Source organism: Pholcus phalangioides, unplaced genomic scaffold, assembly GCF_987345545.1.
Source record: "Pholcus phalangioides strain wild (caught in Gottingen) unplaced genomic scaffold, Ppha-v1.0 ptg000024l_1, whole genome shotgun sequence".
NCBI classification, from domain to species: domain Eukaryota; kingdom Metazoa; phylum Arthropoda; class Arachnida; order Araneae; family Pholcidae; genus Pholcus; species Pholcus phalangioides.
The window spans coordinates 21,955,067-21,975,689 of record NW_028301616.1 but is presented as its reverse complement, the minus strand read 5'-3'; the positions used below and the strand labels follow the sequence as shown (position 1 = coordinate 21,975,689).

Here is a 20,623-nt window from a genome sequence, read left to right as displayed (position 1 = left end):
TTCATTTATTTCTGTTTGTACAGTTCACAGAATTAGGTTTTGTAAAAAAATTATTCTTCACACTATACTGCTGTATGCTGTTTGATCCAAAATTTTTCATTGTGTTCCTATATCTTCATATTGTGTTAGTCTTTCCTTTATTGCAAGTTGTTTTTTTTTCACTTGACAATGTTTTCTAGCTGTTAATTCTTATCTGACATCGTAGGTAAAAGTTGAAGTTATAGATATATTGAAGCAGGATTATGTTTGTTCAGTACCACATGGAATAGTGTCTGAAATAGACTCCAAACCAGCCCACCTTAGTGAAGCCGTTACTCAAACGATGGAGACATCTATTGCATCCCATGTCAAAGAGGTATGCAAATATTTGTACTTCATTCTTCGATTGTTATACATGAATGATGGATATTAAGATTTGCATTTACTTAATAGCTCTAAATACTTAGTTCATATGATCAAGTTATTAAATATTTGACAACTTGTGAGTAATATTTACTATTTTAAGATTTAAGTTTTAAATGTTTTGTTTTACTGATATTGATATCCAGACAATATAATATAACCTTGATTATCCTGGCTAATGGTGGGCAAAAGGGAACACTGATAACTGAAAAACACGGTTAAACCACCCAGAGTGAAAAAATATTTTAAAATAAAATTGCAAAAAAAAAAACATTTATGTATTTTTTACCTGTTTAAAATTGCTATCCTGTGTATATATCATATTACCCATACAAAAAAGTTCTATTAAATAAAATTAAACTTATTCACACAATAAAATACACAGCCACACTACTATTATACTGGGCTTCACTGTTGGCAGAATCCTTGTGCCTTGTTTTTCAGTTATTAAAAAAAAGCAATACATTTCAAACAACATATCCTATACATGAGAAGTTTTTTCCCAGCATAGACTGTGATTGGCTGTTCATTTTCAAATGCGGATCATCTCAGGGTAATGTTCTCATGTGTGCATAAGGGGGGGGGGGGGGGGGGCTGCCATTTCAATTTGTTGACATGAGACCTCTGAAAACATAGGGGAGTTCTGTAAAAGTATGAAAAAATCTAGTTCTAGAACTTCATTTTCATTGCGACCTTTACAAAATCTTGCGTTGCCGAGGGGGGAACACTAACAACAACATGGGTAGGAAAGAGCTTAACATGAAATTAAAATTTCTGTGCATGATTAATCCACTGACCGGATAATCAAGGTTCTACTGTATATCATTTTGAAAGGGGGAAGGATTTTCAATATTTTAAGTGGAAGAGTGTTTTTATGAATGCAGATGTGTGTGTATGACTTTTATGTTTATCTGCCTTGTAAAGCCTTTACTTTCTGTTGCAAAATGTGTGTGATAACTTTCTTCTCTTCATGCCAGCTTCAGGCACATATTATAAATTCTTTGAACTTCGCTGTACTAAACTTGAGCAGAAGCACATGTTTGTTCATCTATGCAATTCATCATCATCAGCTTTTTCCATTTTCAACCCAGAAAACTAAAGTGTTACAATTAAATGCATAATTTACGTTTCATTGTTTTTTATTTCTTCTCTACGCTTTCGTCTATTACCATTGCTTTCTCAATAAATTGAATGAAAGATATTTGTGCAAGCGATTGTCTTTGTTTATCAAGAATTCATAGATGTGATGTTCCTCTGAGGTATATTATGATTTGTGCTTCTGATATTACCAAAATTTCAGTGAGATTGATTTCTATTCAAATGTTACCTGATTTCTTATGATCTGAAAGAACCAGGATGCTATAAAAAGTTTAAGGAAGCCAAGAAAATAAATTTCCAGAAAGCTTGGGGTTGCTTATTTACTTTTTTCAAATATATTTGAGCACTGGTGTTAAATTTGGATGAAGATGAACTGAAAAGTTACCAAGAGTTTAACCATCATTTTGATATAATTTTTTTCAAATCAGCATTGCCTATAGTATCTGACCAGTTTATCAATGAAGAGCACAGTTAAAAGAAAACTGTTGTACTTCTCAGTATAGAGAGAGAGTTGAAAAAAAAAGGGTTATATATAGTGGAGGAAAACATTTTTTCCCTTCTTATACATATTACAGGAGAGAGAACAATTCCACTTTGAAAAATAAGGTATATTAACATTTTCTGTGGTTTCTATTGAAAATTGTGTAGCATCCAAAAGGTTAAAGGTAATGAAAGAATTTGTTGAAATTGTTTCACAAAACTATTAACTGAATGTTGCACTAAATCTTTTTCAGCAGTTTTTCACGTATGAATGGTTGTCTGTCATTTGAAATTTCGCATAAAAGCATGTTGCTAAAGAATAATTAGTATCTTTTTTTTTCTTCTTACGCTTATGCACAGGCTGATAGCCCTGGAAGCAGTTCGTCTAATTCTAGAGATAACAGCACGGAGGAACTAAAAGAAAAAGTAACGCCTTTATCACATGTTCGTTCTTGTGCTCGTTATCCAATGATATGGAAAAAAGCTACCAAGAACAACCAAGAAAAAGTTCTGACAGTGAAAAATAGCTTTGATAAAATTGATTCGCGTTCTCCATCTTCATTACGCAAACAAGGGACAGCCAGAGAAAGATTGGTTCGAAGTATGAAAGGATTGAAAAAGAATACAGACATCATCAGGATGAGAACTTCAGGAATCATCAAGTATGATGACTCTAGTAGCTATAGAACGTTCACCAAAGGCTTAAAAATTGTCAAAATAAATGATTTTGGTTCTACAAACAGCCTCAAGAATGGAGTGTCCTCTTTTGTTGATGGTCATAAAAGTTCTCTGGCGGAAGCTAGTGAAACAGTATCGCAATGTGAGAAGAGTAGTACATCCCCTTCTCAAAATCAGAAAATGAGTTCTATGTTAAGAGACAGTCCAAATCTTAAAAAGCCAAAATATGTTGTACGTCCTGCTCCGATAGTTGAAGATTGTTCTGAAGAGAAAAGAAGAAATTCTCGAACTGGAATTGACAATTTGGCTGTGGAAAAAGAGGTTATGCTACCCGTTTTCCAGTTCCTTTCTGAGAAAGATCTTTATACTTGTCAGCTAGTGTGCAAAAGTTGGAACCGATGGTCTGTGGATCCACGTCTGTGGACTTCTATGGATATGACTAGGTGTAAAGTTACTCCAAACATGCTTATTGGTATTGTGAGACGTCAACCCGTCAAGCTGAATTTGAGCTGGACTAATCTTTCTCGTCGTCAGTTGGGATGGCTTGTTGCACGATTACCACAAACGAAAGAACTCGCTCTTGCTGGTTGTTCCTCTGCCTCTGTTACAGCTTTGTGCACGTGCAGTTGTCCACTTCTGCGATCCCTTGACTTGAGCTGGGTCGAGGGCCTTACAGATTCTGTGATAAGAGATCTGTTAGCCCCTCCCCCTGATTCTAGACCTGGCTTCATTGAAAACAAAACTCGATTGAGGCAGTTAACTGAAGTAAAGTTATCTGGAGCAGATATATCTGACGTGTCAGTTCGTCTGCTAGCCCACCATCTTCCACTGCTGGCAAAGCTCGATCTCAGTCACTGCCACAAAGTCACTGACATGGGTATCGCAGTGTTAGGTGCTGCAAAAAGCACTCGCTTGGCTTCATTAGACGTGTCTTCTTGCTCCAATATAACGGATACCAGTCTTGAGGCCCTTAAACGTTGCACAAGTCTCTTGCGTTTAGATCTTAGAGACTGTAACCAAGTGACTGAATCAGCTTGTGCCAAATTTGTTGGACAAAATCGTCAGACACTGATGTTAAAAGATGGTAAACTGATTCAGATAAATCAATGATATCCAGGAGACTTTCTTCGCTGTTAACATCCAAAGTGGCCGTTACGTGACTTCGACATCAGGATTTTTCCAGCTCACTATCATGAATAATCATTTATTCTGATGCGGAAAGCGTTCTTTCCCGTGTTTGGAAAAAAAGAGTGCAGTGGCTTCTATATTGTTTTGACTCAAACGGTCTGTTTTGAACTTATCCAAGTCATTCAAATGCATATTAAGCAAAGTTGCAGTTACAAATTCGAAACTTCCCTTATGATGACTAGAGTAAGGAAAGTACAATTTATGTATTGTATAACTCTCATAATTCATTTTATGACTTCAGATTAATGTTCCTGTGTTTATTTTGTCAAATTTGAAGCAACAGACTACTTTCAGGTAATCTCCCTCATTTTATTTTGACCGTTAAAAATTTCCGACGAACGGGGAGTAATAGTACTGAAGCATTCTGAACAATCTCAAGATACTCAAAGATAAGTTGTTTTGACACACCAAATTTCATATAAAAGGTATCAATGGTTAGTATGTTTCCATGTTGAACAATCAGGGTTCATTTGAAATGAATTTCACTAAATATTTCAAAAATTACTTGCTTAATGTTGGCACAAAAACCTGCATCAATCTATTTATTACATTTCATTTCGTTCTTCGAAAGTTATTTGTGAAAATATTAAAGAAGCTTTGATGTCACTACCAACAAAAAAGTCTGCGCATAAATGAAAGAACTGATATTATATATAAAGTTTTCGAAAATAATTGTGAAACTCTTGTCTCAATATCGCATATGTTTTTGTTCTTTTCACATGTGGTAATTGAAAATCATATTTTTGCTCATTTGATTTTATATTCAATCAGTTTTCAGAGATCGTAAGCAAATGAATTTCATGCTGTTGAGGCTCATAAGAAGATATCCAGTAGGGGTTGTGATCAACTTCTACAGGGGGAGTTTTTCAATAATTTACCCCCAATACCTTGTGTACCATCCTAACATTAAAAAATATATTAAAAAAAAAAGAGCTCCATTTAAATTTCCTACTGTGCCTATTGCTATATTTGTATATAAATCCATATTTGATTCATCTTTCTTTTAATTAGGAATTAATTAATTTCAAAAATAGAGTTATTCTGATTTTTTTTTTTTCAAATTATACACAGAGTCTGACTGCTATCTGCTTTCAGTGTCGCTTGAAGTATGTTTTTGGAAAAAAAGCAGTTTTTGTAGCTGTGAAGCACTAAAATTTTTAGTCCTTCAGTCTTATGTGCCTTTATAATTGTTTATAATTATATACAAAAAAATTAAATAACCCAGAAATCCTTGCAAAATAAAATAGTCAAACTTCCTTAACTTGAATTCTGAATATCTCTAAGTGATTAATTAATTCGAAGCTATATTAGCTTCTTGTGAGGGCACTTCAAGGTATCAATGCTCGACTGCACTAAATATGCAACTTAATTCTTTGTCTTTTCAACAACTTTGAGAGCAGTTCATACTAATGCATCTCCAACATGAATCAGTTGCTGCTGATAATGTTCAGTAGGAATGGAACAACCCATAGTATGCAATGCTTTGTCTCACTGAGATATTTTGGTCTTGGGAGTATTGTGGACATAACTATTTTTAGATGGTTCTAGCTCTGATGGTTTTTGCCCTAGAAATTAATCTCCTATCTTGTAGGTTGCAGCAACTTATGCTTGTTTGCAGGGAAACCAATGCTTCCCTTCCCCCTTTTTGAATCCTCCCCAGTTTATATCAGAGTTTGAAAAGGATTTGCTTTGTTTAATTTACTTTGCAAGGTTTCCAAACAATTTTGTGAGACTGCCCCCCCCCCCCATTACTGTTTGAAAGTTTCTCCAGTTTGAACTTTCTTTGACTGTCTGACATTGTCCATGGAAATGGTCAGAATTTTGATTCCTAGACTGCTAGTACCATTTTCTCAAAAGTGGTGTAGAAAATAGCATTCTTACCAATAAGCCTTTCAAACAATTTTTTGACCTTCAACATTTGCCATTGGTTGAAAATCAAGTTGCACACCTGACATGTTATTGTTTTGATTGTTTCTTGTTTGCTATTAATGTTATTTTTTGTGTTAATATATTAATTGATTTATGTTGTTTTTGTTTTTCAAAAGTTTTTGCAGCATAATCAAAGTTCTTACAGCTCACCCGAATCAAGAATGGCATTCAACCCTTGAGCGATTTTTTTGTTTTTATTCCTTTATGAATCAGAAGAAATTTTCTCTCAGTATTATTTTATTTTCATCAAACTTTCAGGTAAAATGTTAGATAAGTTACTATGTCTATGTGCAGTCAACCCTCTGGCATGTAAGTCATAAGCTTACGAGATAGTTTCGTAACTGTGATGATGCTAAATATTTCTCATTTTTGTCTAGATATATGCACATATGGTAGAACTTTGATTAACAGGGAAGGTGTGAATTCAGAATTCTGCTGATCACGGGTAAATTTATTTTGGATGATTATAGCTTTCCTCTGCATTTAGGTCATACTTTCCTAAACTTTTTATTTTATCGCCCCTTCCCCAGAAAAAAATTTTCTTCTCATCACCCCCTCCCCCTTAACTTAAGCAAACCCATAGGATCCTATGTTATACCCGTAGCTTCTATCTCTTCCCCCCCCCCCCCAACACCATTCCATTGCCCCATTTAGAAAACTGGTTTAGATCATAGTTTCCTAAACTTTTTACTTTCATTGCCCCCTCCCGTCCAGAATTTTCTCATTTTTATCTCCCCTCATAGAGTGATCCTATGTTGTATCTGCAACAATTATCACCCTCTTCCCCACTGGAATGTTCTATACCTCCCCCTTCCCGGGAATGTAATTGCCCACTTCAGAGAGAACACTGGTTTAGATCATAGTTTCCCAAACTGCTCATTCCATTGCCCCTTCCCTTCTACCGCCCTCCTGGACCATCGTCTCGCAAGGGAGTGGTATTGCCTACTTTGGGAAACACTAGTTTAGATTGAGCTATCTAATCACATTCTGCTTCTTAAATTTGTCAAGCCAACCAACCATGTGTTATCATGAAACACTCTTCACCAATCGAAGATAATTGACCTCTCCTAAATAGCAATAGAGTTGGAAGCTTGTTAGATACATTGCAGTCCAAACCAAATAAAAGCTGCTTCATCAAACCCTTCCAACCTGGCATTTTTTTTAAAACATACACTTTCTTTTCAAAGCCTTTTTTGAGTCAATCCCAGCACTTTTCTATTTTTTTAGTGAAGTGTGTCACACTGAAACTGTGAAAGTGCTACAAGATACCAGCCGACCTTGGTCCGGCCGTATTCCTCAGCTAATCAAGGTTCTACTGTGCTGAGAAGTAAAATTTAATATGGTTTATAAAACCAACTAATTTTTTTTTTTTTTTTTTGCCCATCTAATAATGACTTGATATCAAGAGTTTATATGACTAATATTATATGAAGTCAGTATTTGTCAGTGGAATGAAATCTTGTTGCATATAGAAAAGCATTTTGAAATGTTGTTGCTCGGTGACATCTTCAGAAACATCATAATTCTTCATTAAGATATTTGTTTTAATGTCCTTGAAACTTTTACCTAGTAGAATTGAGTTGTATCATTTTTGTTTTTGTTACCTGTATTTTATCCCGTAACATCATTAACGGGAATATTTAATTGTATAATATATCCTGATGACAATTGCTCATTGATTTGCCATTATTTTTCATTTTTTTTAACATAGAAATGACAGTGAATTTTTGCAAATTGAATTTTTTTTCCTTTGGAGGTTTCCAGATGAATTGCTGTATCGGGAATATGGCTGTTTGTGCAAAATTATTTTAATCACATATGACATGAAAAATATCTGATATCCGACTAACAAAACAAAAGTTATGAGTTTAATGGGGTTTTTTTTTTGTATATAAACATGTACACACACGTGAAGATTACGTTGTTACACTTTTCTTTTCTTCTTTGTATATTTTTGAAGCATATTTCATGATACAAATGCCATATTTCATTTGCTATCCTTCCACCTTTTGACCATCAGTGATGCAGGTTATGCATTATTTATTGGTTTTTTTAATAAATCTGCATATCTATACACACACACAGGCAACTTTTTTCATTGCCACAATGTTCATCTTGTAAATTGCATTGTCCTTTCATTTAATAAAAAGAGAAAAAAGAAGAATCGTTCTTATAGAGTGTTTAATTTATGTTTGTGAATGAGTCCTGTTTAGTATGAAGGATAGAATATTATCCCGCTGAAGCTGCTCTGACGGCTGTATTCACCGACAGAGTTTAACTGCAATTGCAGGTTAAAGGGTTAGAGAACGAATTCACCAATTCGTATCAATCTCTGTTGATCTCTAATCCTTTAACCTGCGACTGCAGTTACACTCTGTCTGTGAATATGGTCATGAGTGATTCTTTAAATTCATGCTAATATGGTCAAACCTGATCAGAGAGGCACTTGAAACTTTTTGTACTAATCAAATTTGACATGAAGTAGATTTCGTAGTTAATGTTCAGAGCAGTTTTGGAGCAGCAAAGTATAAGATTTTGAGCAGATATTTATAAATTGAAAAGCATCGAAATTAACTTATAATATTTTCGTTAATCCTCACCTCTTTCCAAAATAAAACAACTGCACTGTCTTTTGTTATCAAACATCTTTTCATCAGCTTGTTTTTGGTGTTTCAGGCTTGACACCTTGATCGAAGATCAGAGGTCTTCGATCTTTTTTAATTGTAGTACAATGCAATAAGAATTATCAAATAGTGTTATGCTTCACGAAATATTGTGATTTGAGTGTGCCGTGCATTTGTAAATAGTGTAAAAATTGAAGGAATTGGTATATTTGAATGACAGGGGTGGGAACTCTGCGCCAATTGCGCTGCACCTCGCCAAAATTAACATCTTGCGCCATCCTGCTCCAATGGAGTATTTTTGTATTTTTCTGTGCTAAATAGTGAATTTTTCTTCAGTATGCCCGGAATTTCGGAAAGCATAATTTTTGTTCCGGCTTGCCGCGAAGCGATTTTTTCTGGGAAGAGCGTGTTTTATTCCACTGTACTTAAACTATCTGCCCCTCGTCGGGCTTTCCATCGCGAAACCCCTATAATATCCGTGATCAAGCAACTGAAGATGGTTTGCAATGATCTTTCGGCTTTAAAGCGCAAATGGGAGTTTCCGTTTTCAAAAAAAAAGTCGCCACTGGAAGCAGCAGAAATTACTGTAGTTGATCGTCATTGCGTCAAATCCCGATGTTTCGCGAAAAAAAAATTTCATTCCAGGAGTGAAAAGAGCTCGTCCGCGGAATTACGAATGCTAATTCAGAAACTTTGCCGTATAACGAGTGTCAGATCGCCAATCTCGCCAAATGTGTTGATTCCCAGAAATTATCTCCCATTTTGGAACAATTTCTTCCCGAATATAAAAAAATTAAAAACTTATAGAAAATTTTTAGCCCATTTGAAGTGCTGCTGTTCAAGACACAGCAAATAGTGCCCTCAGTAAGCAAAAATCTTAAATAGACTGGTGTGAAAAATTCTGACAGCGCTCTTTCAAACAAGGTGTCAAAAGCCTGAAACACCAAAAACAAAACAAGCTGATGAAAAGATGTTTGATAACAATAGACAGTTCAGTTGTTTTATTTTGGAAAAGGGTGAGGGTTAATGAAAATGTAAGTTAATTTCGATGTTTTTCAATTTATAAATATCTGCTCAAAATCCTATACTTTGCTGCTCCAAAACTGCTCAAAATCCTATACTTTGCTGCTCCAAAACTGCTCAGAATCCTGAATTTGTTCGTCCGGAATAGACTTCCCACCCCTGCTACTGTAGTTTAATTCATAGCTTTTAGGCAATAATTATTTTTTATTACTGTCCCCTATTATTGAACTGCCCTCTTCCCAGAGCAAGTTGAGTCCCAAATTTAAACAACATACTGTACAAATACTGGATGACCAAACATCTTGAAGCTTATTCCAGGCAGCCTCACACACAATGTCTCAACCCATTAAGCGGCACAGCAGAAATCACTAAATTCCTTTCAAAATGTTAATTTTTTTTTTTTTTTTTTGAAAGCAGGCTTTCAAGATTCCTAGAAAGACCTATTATATTTTTGCAGATGATGATTACAAGGATGAAAATTCATCTCTGCTCCCACGGGGACTTTCTTCCGATTTTTTTTCAGCAGGTGTAAACTCTGGGCAGTGGGCTCCGTTGAGAAATCAGCTTTACAAAGTATCCGGGCTTGCCAATGCTAACTAAAATAAGGGGATTTTAATAATGCGAGATATCTCGTCAGTACCGCTTAAAGGGTTAAATCGTATTCGGGGCCCTGCTAATGAGGCATTGTTTTTTTTTTGGTTTTCAATCACGTTTCTTCCGCTTTTTCTTCTCATATCAACTTGTTGATAATGACATCATCTAACCGTGTTGCTTATCTCAGTTATTGGAACATGCAATCACGGCTAATCACATGGGTATATTTGGAAGCAACTGGTGATCGATTTGTTATCCATCTCGGCCCTTGCAACCCAACGCGTCGGTGCCGTTGATAGATTTTTAAAAAGGTGCAATTAATCCGTCCATTACATTTTTTTTTTAATACTTGGCTTCCCTCTTTGGCCTCAAAGAGTTATCTTTAGGTTATCATCCAGATGTAAGATAAATCCCATGAATAGTTATTTATCGCGAAGTTGTATATACCCAATAGCAATTGATTGATTTCTTAATCGCCGTTCATTTATATCGCGGAATAGTAGCAGTAGCCTTGAAAGGTAAAGCTCATCGATGATTTATGTATCGTGTGTTCAGTGACTCGACGGAATCTTTTTTTTTTTTCAGATGAGTTGATGCAATGCATTAGCACGAATGCGAGCCGGTCTCCCCTTTAAAAAAGTGTCGCCACAGAAATCGTGTAAATTGCTGCTCTGTAAATAAATCCGTGTTTGTCCGTCGAACCGCTTCTTGTTTTGCAACCTCGAAGTCTTGTGGAAAATTATCCGGAACAATATATATATAGAGATTAATCGTAACCATAGTCAAACGTCTCATAAATGTGAAATTTTGTCATAAAACTAAGAGTGAGGCGCGGATCCCCTTGCGAACAAGTGGAATTTCAAGGCATTTACGCACAACCGAACGCCTCTTGACCTTTTTTCCTCCCCACCCTTTCTTCCTTTTGTTTCCTTCCTAAATTTATAAAAGTAAAACGACATAACCATTATAAAAAGGACTGTTTTCAGATCAAATAGCAAAAGTTCAATTACTTTAGTGGGAAAATATCACATTTTTTTTGGTGGGAATACAGTCAAACCCCATTATAATGAACTCCAAGAGACCGGAGTAATAAAGTAATTTCGTTACAAAGGAATTTCAGGTTTTTATATTGTTTCTATGTAAACTTATCCGGGGGATTAGAAAAGTTTTCGTTAAAACGATATTTTTTTTCCGTTATAACGGTATTCGTTAAAACGAGAGTCGACTGTATTTCGTCTCAAACTATTTCTTTACGTGTATATGCAGACTGCATGGGTAATAGGGCGTATGGCACTTTACTGGCGAGCCGTTAGTCTTAAAGACATACCAGAAAAAGTATCCAAATCACGTGTCGAACCCAGATATGTCATTCATGTTGTAAAGGGTTGTATAGTTATAAAATAAAACTTTTTATACCATCCCCGTGTGCCAAAGAACCCAATTAAGAAGTTGTTGCTCTGTCTTTTCCGATGGCAACTAAAATAATTTCACGTTTCTAAGTGCAATATTCACCGAGATATGCAAATTCGAAAAAATGAGAAAATTTGGGGAAAAAACTGCATTAAATGCGGGTAAAATGGTTTCCTCGCATTTAATGATGTTTTTTTTTCCAACTTTCTTCGAATACCTCAGTGAATATTTCACTTAGAAACGATGAATGTCTTTGTTGGAGACCGGGAAACAACTTTCCAATTTTGTTTTTTATGGCACAGGGTGACCGCATAAAAAGTTAGCATTTTTATTTTAATAACTATGTAACCCCTGGCAACATGAATCAAATATCTGAGTACAATACATTATTCGGGTACTTTTTCCAACTGGAAGTATGCCTCTAGGACCAATGGTTCGCCAGTAAAATGTCATATGCCCCGTTACCTATGCGCCCTGTATATTAAATATAGTACAGACTACTATGTGAAAAGTATTATGTTGTGTTTAAGCCAACTCGCACGTTGCTTCGTTCACCTGCGAGAGAGCGGCCACATTACGAACCAAAAAGCCACTTGAAGGCAACTTGTCATGCAATGAAATCTCAGATTTTCACCGTATCGAAATTCTGTGGTGTTTGGTCAGAACATGATATCTCCAAAAAATGGCTTTTTGATTTAAAAGTAAGTCTTGCTAATTATAACCAATTAGAAGTGAGATAAATGCACAAATACGTGCGTACGGCTAAAAAACATGCTGATGTATGATATTTTCATTTCCATTTGTGTCTATGCTTTATTTTTGATTTTTAAATGACAATGAAAATGCAAATATCTCAAAACTGTGATTTTGGAGTTATCATGTTCTGACCAAACACCACAGAGTTGAAGTCAACAAACTGATAATTTTCTTATTTGAAAATCTGATTATTTATATTATCCGACGGACTTGAAATCCTGATGATGAATCATTATTATGTTCACACGAACAGTTTTGTCACTGCGTTACGCAATGACAAAACCCGTATATACCGGGTGACTCGAAATTTTACGCCGTCCGCTAAAGCAGTTTTTCCTTTCTTTTTGTTTTTTTGCCTTGTAGCATTTGCAGCGAATTCACATTGGCAATAACAATTTTAAAAGGGAATTAAAATTAATTTAATACTCTAGAATACTTTAAGACATTAATTTTTAAAAATATTGATGGTGCTGCTACCTACTTTCGAAATTAGAAGTGCCTTATGTGGTGATGACGAAACTCAGGTAATAAAAAACTAAATTCTTCATTCAGCTTTGCTCCTTATAAACAAAGCTTATAAACTGACCTGAAAGATCAAACTTCCAGTTCAGTAATTTCAAGACCCCCAAGGAGACATCCAAAACCAAGGACCTCCACACAAGCAGACAACAGGTAAGATCGTAAAAAGTGAATTTTTCCACACCACTTTATAGTAATGTGCTGCCATCTAATGTTAAATTTAAAATTGACTCATGTGGTGATGAAGTTCAAAGTAAAAAACTATATTCTTTATTCCGCTCAGTTCCTTATAAACAAAGCTCATAAACTGAACTGGAAATTTAAACTATAAGTTCGGTTATTTTATGTGAGCATAAAGAGGCATCCGAAACAAATAACCTCTTAATGAGCAGACGACAGACGGTTTGTTCGGTTCCCTACACGCTAAGCTCACAAACAGAACTGGAAGTTTGAACTGCCAGTTCAGTTATTTTTTCAGGACACAAGGAGACGTCCAAAACAAGTAACCTGGGGAAAAGCAGACGACAGAGATTATATTACTGGACGGGAGCATCCAGCCACCGCGACTGCAGCGACATCAAATGCAAGGAAATCACGTCACTCGGCCAAAACAAACTTCCCGCCTGGCAATTTTTCCAAAGAAATGTACAGTTCCGTACATTGGGTTTTAAAGATATAAAAAAAAGGATAAAGAACTAAAGGTGAAAAAAGATTAAATTATTTATTTCATTAATACTGGAGAATCATTTCTTTCATTAATGTGGAATATTTTCCTTCATCAATTCTGGATTTTCCTTCATTATTTCTTGAATATTCTTTCATTAATTCTGGATTTGTTTCTTTCATTAGTGCTGAAATTATTTCTTTTATTAATGCTGGAATTATTTCTGTCATTGATTCTGAAATTATATCTCATTAATTCTGGAATTGTCTCTTTCATTAATTATGGAATTATCTCTTTCATTAACTTCATTATATCTTCCATTAATTTTATTATTATATCTTTCATTAATTTTATTACTATCTCTTTCATTAATTTCATTATTATATCTTTCATTAATTCTTTCATTAATTTCATTATTATATCTTTCATTAATTCTTTCATTAATTTTGGAATTATCACTTTTATCAATGCTGGAATTATCACTTTTATCAATGCTGTAATTATCACTTTTATCAATGCTGTAATTATCTCTTCCATTAATTCTAGAATATTTTCTTCCATTAATTCTTTCATTAATTTTGGAATTATCACTTTTATCAATGCTGTAATTATCTCTTCCATTAATTCTAGAATATTTTCTTCCATTAATTTTGGAATTATCACTTTTGTCAATGCTGTAATTATCTCTTCCATTAATTTTGGAATTATCACTTTTATCAATGCTGTAATTATCTCTTCCATTAATTCTAGAATATTTTCTTCCATTAATTTTGGAATTATCACTTTTATCAATGCTGTAATTATCTCTTTCATTAATTTCATTATTATATCTTTCATTAATTTTGGAATTATCACTTTTATCAATGCTGTAATTATCTCTTACATTAATTCTAGAATGTATTTTCTTCCATTAATATTGAAATTATCTTTCTTTAATGCTGAAATTATAACTTTCATTAATTTTGGAATTATCTCGTCCATGCTGAAATTATTTTTTCATTTATTGTTTTAAACTCCTATTTATGCCATAAGAAAATAACGGGGGACCGTGTTTGTTTTCGCCGAGTCACGTGATGTTCCGACGAAAGATGTGGGACACCGTTCTCACAGTACTGCCAAGGCGGATCCCGCTGACGTCATACTCTCTCCGGAGGCTTGATTTATATACTATTGGTGCTGCCATTTAATCTCGAAATTTCAGGCAACTCATGCGATGATGAAAGAGAGATAGAGAAAGTTCTTTGTTATTTTTTGGCATAAAATTTTTTTATGAGACGAAAATTTTGGGAACAAAAATTTTACATTTTCAATAACCGATTTTATGTAGAAAAAATAATTATTTCTTTGTACAAAAACATTCGGACAATATGGATGATCGAACAAATAAGTGAAGATACGGATTATGTGGTCTTCAGATAGGGTTACCAGATTCAAAACTGAAAAAAGGAGGACGCCTGGTGCGAACCTTAGGCAGTGCCGTCTTAACGCATGCTTCCCCCACCCCGGGCAATGCCCGAAGGTCCTCGAGAGAAGAGGTGCCACAGAAAAACGAGACGTAATTGGATTTTTCGAGAATTTTTCAGGTTGGGCCTCCAAAAATCCCTTGGCTCGGAGAGGCCTATGATGCTATTACGACGATCCTGCCTGTCAACCCCATGTCTTGTGGGGGTCATGGAATTCCAGTACCTTGATTCCTTTACTTCTATTAATTTACATTAATTAAACAAAAACAGCAATAAAAAATTCGAAAAATGATCAAAGTTATCGAATTGCGACGTATATTTGATAAAGAGATGGTGATGAAGCGCTTTAAAAGTATGACAAAATTTTATGACTGTTCAATATGGTTCGAGCCATGATGTCAGCAGGTGGACCACGCGCTAATTATTAATAATAATCTATGAATTTTGTAAAATTAATTTAAATGTCATTCTCTCTCAATGGATCGTGTTTGATTACGATCCACACTATCAACGCGTTCCTGAAATAATGAAAAAAATTAGTTTAATAAAATGCGTTCTTTCTGAAAAAAAAATTCCCCTCCAAGATTTATTTTCGCAACTCGAAAAATTTGTAAGTCGGGAACAACTACATAAAATGTTTTTAGAGGGAGCCGCAAAAAATTTTTTCTGCATTGGGTCGCGAAATTCTCCTGAGCCCGGACCTGTCTCCGATTTTTGAATTTAAATATCTTAGGGAATAATGCAGTTAAAAACATGCGATTTGTTTGTTGGGCTCAGATGAGAAAGAGCAACAACTGTCTGATTGGAAATTAGAGGGGAGGGGGAATCGTACAAAAATTTACATTTTTTATTTTGCGTACACTGTATTTTCATCCTCAAACTCGTACAGGGTGATTTTTGGTCATATTTTGAGAATTTTAAAAATTATAACCATACCCTACGATGAACGGTTGATGAATAAAGGTGTTCCAACACTCCAAGGAGAAACCATTGAATCTTAGAATGGCCATAATATTACCAACAGGCAGGGCTGCAAGTAGGGGGGGAGGGGGAGAGCAGGATGGTCTGGTGCCCCGGGTGCATCACAAAAGGGGGCGCAAATTTATCCATTCAACCTATCCTTCAGCATTACGGGGTGGGGGGTGCCTAAATGAGTAGTTGCCCCGGCTAACCAAGTACCCAGTTGCCCTGCCAGTAGGTATCTTATTTCTGTCGAATTGCCTTTATATATTGGTTATGTTTTCTTTTTAGGGGCCGTTCAAGTATTAAGTAAGCAAATTTTTAGCCATTTTTGACCCCCCTCCCGCTGCTACCCTTGTCAGCAAAATTTTGTCATCAGCTCTGCCCCTCTGAATCCTAACTCATATTTTCATAAAGGGTGGTTGATGACGTAAACATTATCCAAACCCACTCCCCTCCCCCCTTGTCATCAAAAGTCAGCAAATCGGAACTCCCCCCCCCCCCCATCGATGATAACATAATACTTGAACGGCCCCTTAGATACATTCTCAAGTTTGTAATTTACACCTGGTAGCATTTATTTTACTTCTATAAATCGAACTACACAGTTGATCTATTAATGACCCACAAAAATCACGCCCTTATTCTGTAATACTTGGTCTACTGCACGGGCCCATCCGGGCACTTCTCCGGGGTGTCAAGTGACAATTAGACCGATTTTCAAGAGTAAATGTGCAAATAGGTAGGTAGGAATTTTTAGCTAGGTTGTAGTGCATCTCTCAGAAAAATAGCTTTGTATTTAGGCGTGTGATAATGTTAAGACAGCCCTGGGCGTACTTTATGAAAATTGTGAAAAGCTAATCGAAAAACTCGGCAATAATGTGTGTGAAGTCTAGTTTGCAATGTTATTTATTATGTAGTTTCTCATCTTTCGTGCCATCTTTTTTTTTTTGTGATAATGATCTTCAACTATATAATCAAGTGTTCTTTAAATTTTAGGATCTTCTATCGGATGATCGATGTTGAAAAAAAATCGTGCATTAAAAAAAAATACCATGTGATATATTTTTGTGGTGTCCCTATAGTATTGATGCCCTGAGCACGTGCTTATTTTGCTTAATGGTTAAACCGGCCCTGACTGCGTGCATGATTTCCTCTGGAATATGAATGTTTCAAAAAAAATTATTTAAAAATTTTTCTCGCGTAATTTTAGTTCATTTTTTTAAATTCCTAGTAGGGCTACAACATAAACCTATATCCTTGATACATGTATTATCGCTGAAAACGATGTGAAAGGTTGAACTTTTCAATTGTGATTAATTCGTGTGTGTATGTCCAAGTGTGTACTCCCTCATTACTACTTTTATCCGCATGAAGAGAATAAAATCAATAAAACTGCTTGCTACCTTCTTTTTGGCGATTTTTATCACTACGAGAATGCGTATTTTGGAAGCTACAACTGACATTTTCTCAATGAAACCATAATCATTTACACACAAAAAAAAAACTAATTTGGAAATAATACAAATTTCATCCAGTAAAGAGTAACTTGATGACATTGTGTCGTCTTCAAGCGCAGAATTTACATTGATTGAAAATAATTTATTCCATTTTTTACTGTATTCTATTACGTTTATTTTGCTCTTTCGTTATTTTCATAAATTAAAAATTAATCAAATTGAATTCAAACATATTTATATAAAACAATTTTTTAATAACCATCTTTTAATGAGAAAACGGGGGGGGGGGGAGTAGAAAATTATTCATGTTCAATTGAACCCACAGGAATGAGAAATGGTTGAAAGGGGGGGCCATGGACGAAAAAAAGGTTGAGAACCACTGGTCTAAACGTAGGGGCCTCAATGGAAGAGGGCGGTGCCTTAGAAAAACTAAAAGTAGTTGAAATTTTCGAGAATTTTCCAGTCAGGGTCTCAGAAAAATCACTTAGCCCGGGGGCCCATGATCCTCTTAAGACGGCCCTGACTGTTGGGTACGCACACTTCCGCCACTACTCACTCGGTAGTAAATGGTCCATGGGGCGATAGATCTGAGTTGTGCTCGGTTTGAAAAGAAAAATAGACACAGAACTTATTTTTAAGAAAGATTCAGGTCCAAAATTCTGTGATTTTCTTCAGTGACTTCTATTGACAAAAATTTGAACTATTTCCCCCCCCAAAAAAAAAAATTCCCACTTCGCGAAAATAACTTTTCGTGAACCGCATTCACACACTCTTTATGCGTTTATGGGGTTACCCGGTATGTCTCAAACCAACACTGACTGATGGAATGAGTGACGGATAATTGAAACCAGAACTAATAATACCCTCTGACGTTCCTGGTTGTCGTAGAAATGACCAACTGAGAGAAAGGCTGTTTAAAATTACACATAAGCTCCGTTTACATGTGCGATATTGCGGTAGCATTGGGAGTTCTATCACCCGCTTGACGACATTTTTTCCTTCGTAAGGAAAGAAATGGGGAGCAGTCATTGGTGGAAATTCTTGAAGCGGGTTTTAAACCAGCCTTTTCTATTTATGCACCCCCCCCCCCCCCGATTGTCCCTCCATTGAAAATATTCCCGTCAATCTATCTCACTTAAATAAATTCAAAAATCAGTACAATTTTTTCACATTTAATTTTGTAAAAAAAAAAAATTCTAGGCTGTTTGGGTAGCCCCATCTAGTGGAGAAAGGAGCGTTATACAAACACAGTATCTAGGCGCTGTTGAGCTTCTTCTTCGGCCTCGCCCTGCTGTAATACTCGTGGTCTCTGGTGCTTTCGACGAATTTGTATTGGCTGAGGGTTTCTTGATCGCCCATTTGGAGCTTGACCACGGGGCATTCGATCTTCTCGCAGCGGAAGTCCTTCTTGTTGGTCGTCACCATGTCCATGCGATCGCCGCCCACGCACAGGTTGTCGCTCTGTATCACGGGTTTTGTGGGGATCGCCTCGTACCTCACGTAATCTCTTCTGGTCGTGGACACCGCGTGGAACGGTTCCGAAGGCGGCTTGAAGACGTCCATCACCTTCATGGATTCTGTAGGTACGTGTCCCGCAGGGTATGTGAAGTCGAGGCGATGGGTCGTGGTTTTGGCCATCGCCTCGTTGCCTACGGTCAGGTTACACCTCAGCGGTTTTCCTTTGACCGGTTCGAGGTCTTCCGGTGGACACGGGAAATCTTTCCTGTATGTAGTGTTGCCTGAGAACGGTACGTCCGGCGACTTGTATTGAGTTCTTTGAGCCCAGGGGAGGTCTTCTCTGAAAAATCAAATTACCGTTTCAGACAGTGACGGGCAAACTTTTCAATCCGCGGGCCAGATATGCGGTATTTCTATCGCTCGCGGGCCAGAAACCTGCATGTATAGTACATGACCATATGACCTGCATTTTACGGGGTGTTTTCGTATAATTTTGGACGTCCCAACTTTTCCCTCTTATTTTCAATGAAAGGCTTACATGAACTTTTGAAGTCAATAACTGAGATTTTTTTTCACTTTATGTTATAATTTTCAAAAGATAATTTGTATCATTATTAATTTTTTTGCCGTAAAAAGATATTCATCTCGCATATTTGTCAAACATCTACGTTTTCTTTGGTGAATTATAAATTGTGGAAGCTTCTCCTACTTCCAACTATTGGTGATTTCTCACCAATTTCAGCGGTAGTTGGCAACTTTACTTTCCTTTGAAAATTTTTTGTTATGTAATTGGTAACTTTACTTGTCTTTGATCAATTTTTGCCTGTAATTGGCAACTTTGCTTACCTTTGAATTTTTCTGCATGTAATTGGCAATTTTGCTTACCTTTGAATTTTTTGGATGTATTTAGCAACTTAACTTGCATTTGACAATTTTTTTTTTTATTATTGGTAACTATTTGTCTTTGATCAATTTTTGCCTGTAATTGGCAACTTTGCTTACCTTTGAATTTTTCTGGATGTATCTAGCAACTTAACTTGCATTTGAAATTTTTTTTTTTTTGTCGATAGTTTGTGATATCCCGTATGAATCCCGAGTTTTTGTTTCCCGTATTTTCAAGAAAGAAATATGGTAAGCCTAGGCATATTTATTGTGTTGTGTGTGTACCATTTTTGTTCCAACATAATCATGCAAGAAAAAATTCTTGACAAGTCGAATCATGTCCGAAGCCGATGTCTTAAATTAGTGATGGGCAAACTACGACCCTCCAAAAGTTTCCATCCAGCCCGCCAAAGGTGTCAGGTAGGGGTGTTCAGATTCAGAAAATTCTTAAACAGTGGGCTCTCAAACCTTTGTTACCCGCAGCACCCTTACCCAGTCTATGATTGATTTGAGGTTCCCCAGAATAGTTTAAGCGATATTTTCCCCACATATAAAAGAAATACTGCAGCATAAATAGGCGCACAAATCAATATCTCCAGCTTACCGCAGTGTCCCTGACAAAGTTGGTGAGGACCCCCAAGAGCCGTGAAGGGATGTATATCAGAGTAAAGCAGAAGTTGGAATGAAATGTATACTAGAGTCCATGGTCCCCCTACAAGGGTAGGGCTGACAGGTCTCCAACCTGGGGCTCGGGACAAATATTTTTACTTTAGATATTTTAAGATATAAATTCATTAAAAAGGGGGCTCCGTCAAAAATCTCACCCCAGGGTATCCGGATCTAAGATGTGACGGGGCCATGCCAGTGGCTATGTATATACTGCAGCACAGGGAGGCTCCTTGATTTCTATTGTAATTGGTCAAGGGGGTATTTGAATGAGTGCTAAATGAAAAATACTATATAGGGCAGTTGAGTCCCGTATGGTGCCTTAGGGTGCAATTGAGATTGGTCTTGCGGTAACAATGAGGCTTCTTG

The 20,623-nt window shown here is 36.1% G+C and overlaps 1 protein-coding gene across 4 annotated transcripts in view; it reads left to right on the top strand.

Annotated features, from left to right (window-relative positions):
- Positions 1–6,087, top strand: part of Kdm2 (Lysine demethylase 2) — a 42,471-nt gene extending 36,384 nt beyond the window's left edge. For 2 of the 4 annotated variants that reach the window (XM_089251302.1, XM_089251303.1), the window contains 2 exons: positions 206–355; positions 2,341–3,898. In XM_089251302.1, the coding sequence (XP_089107428.1) occupies positions 206–355; positions 2,341–3,768 (1,578 nt within the window). In that variant the 3' untranslated portion in view covers positions 3,769–3,898. Of the gene's footprint in view, positions 1–205; positions 356–2,340; positions 4,755–5,891 lie in introns of those variants that run through there. The other 2 variants (XM_089251304.1, XM_089251301.1) reach the window with 2 other exon arrangements.
- Positions 6,088–20,623: the final 14,536 nt, after the last annotated feature.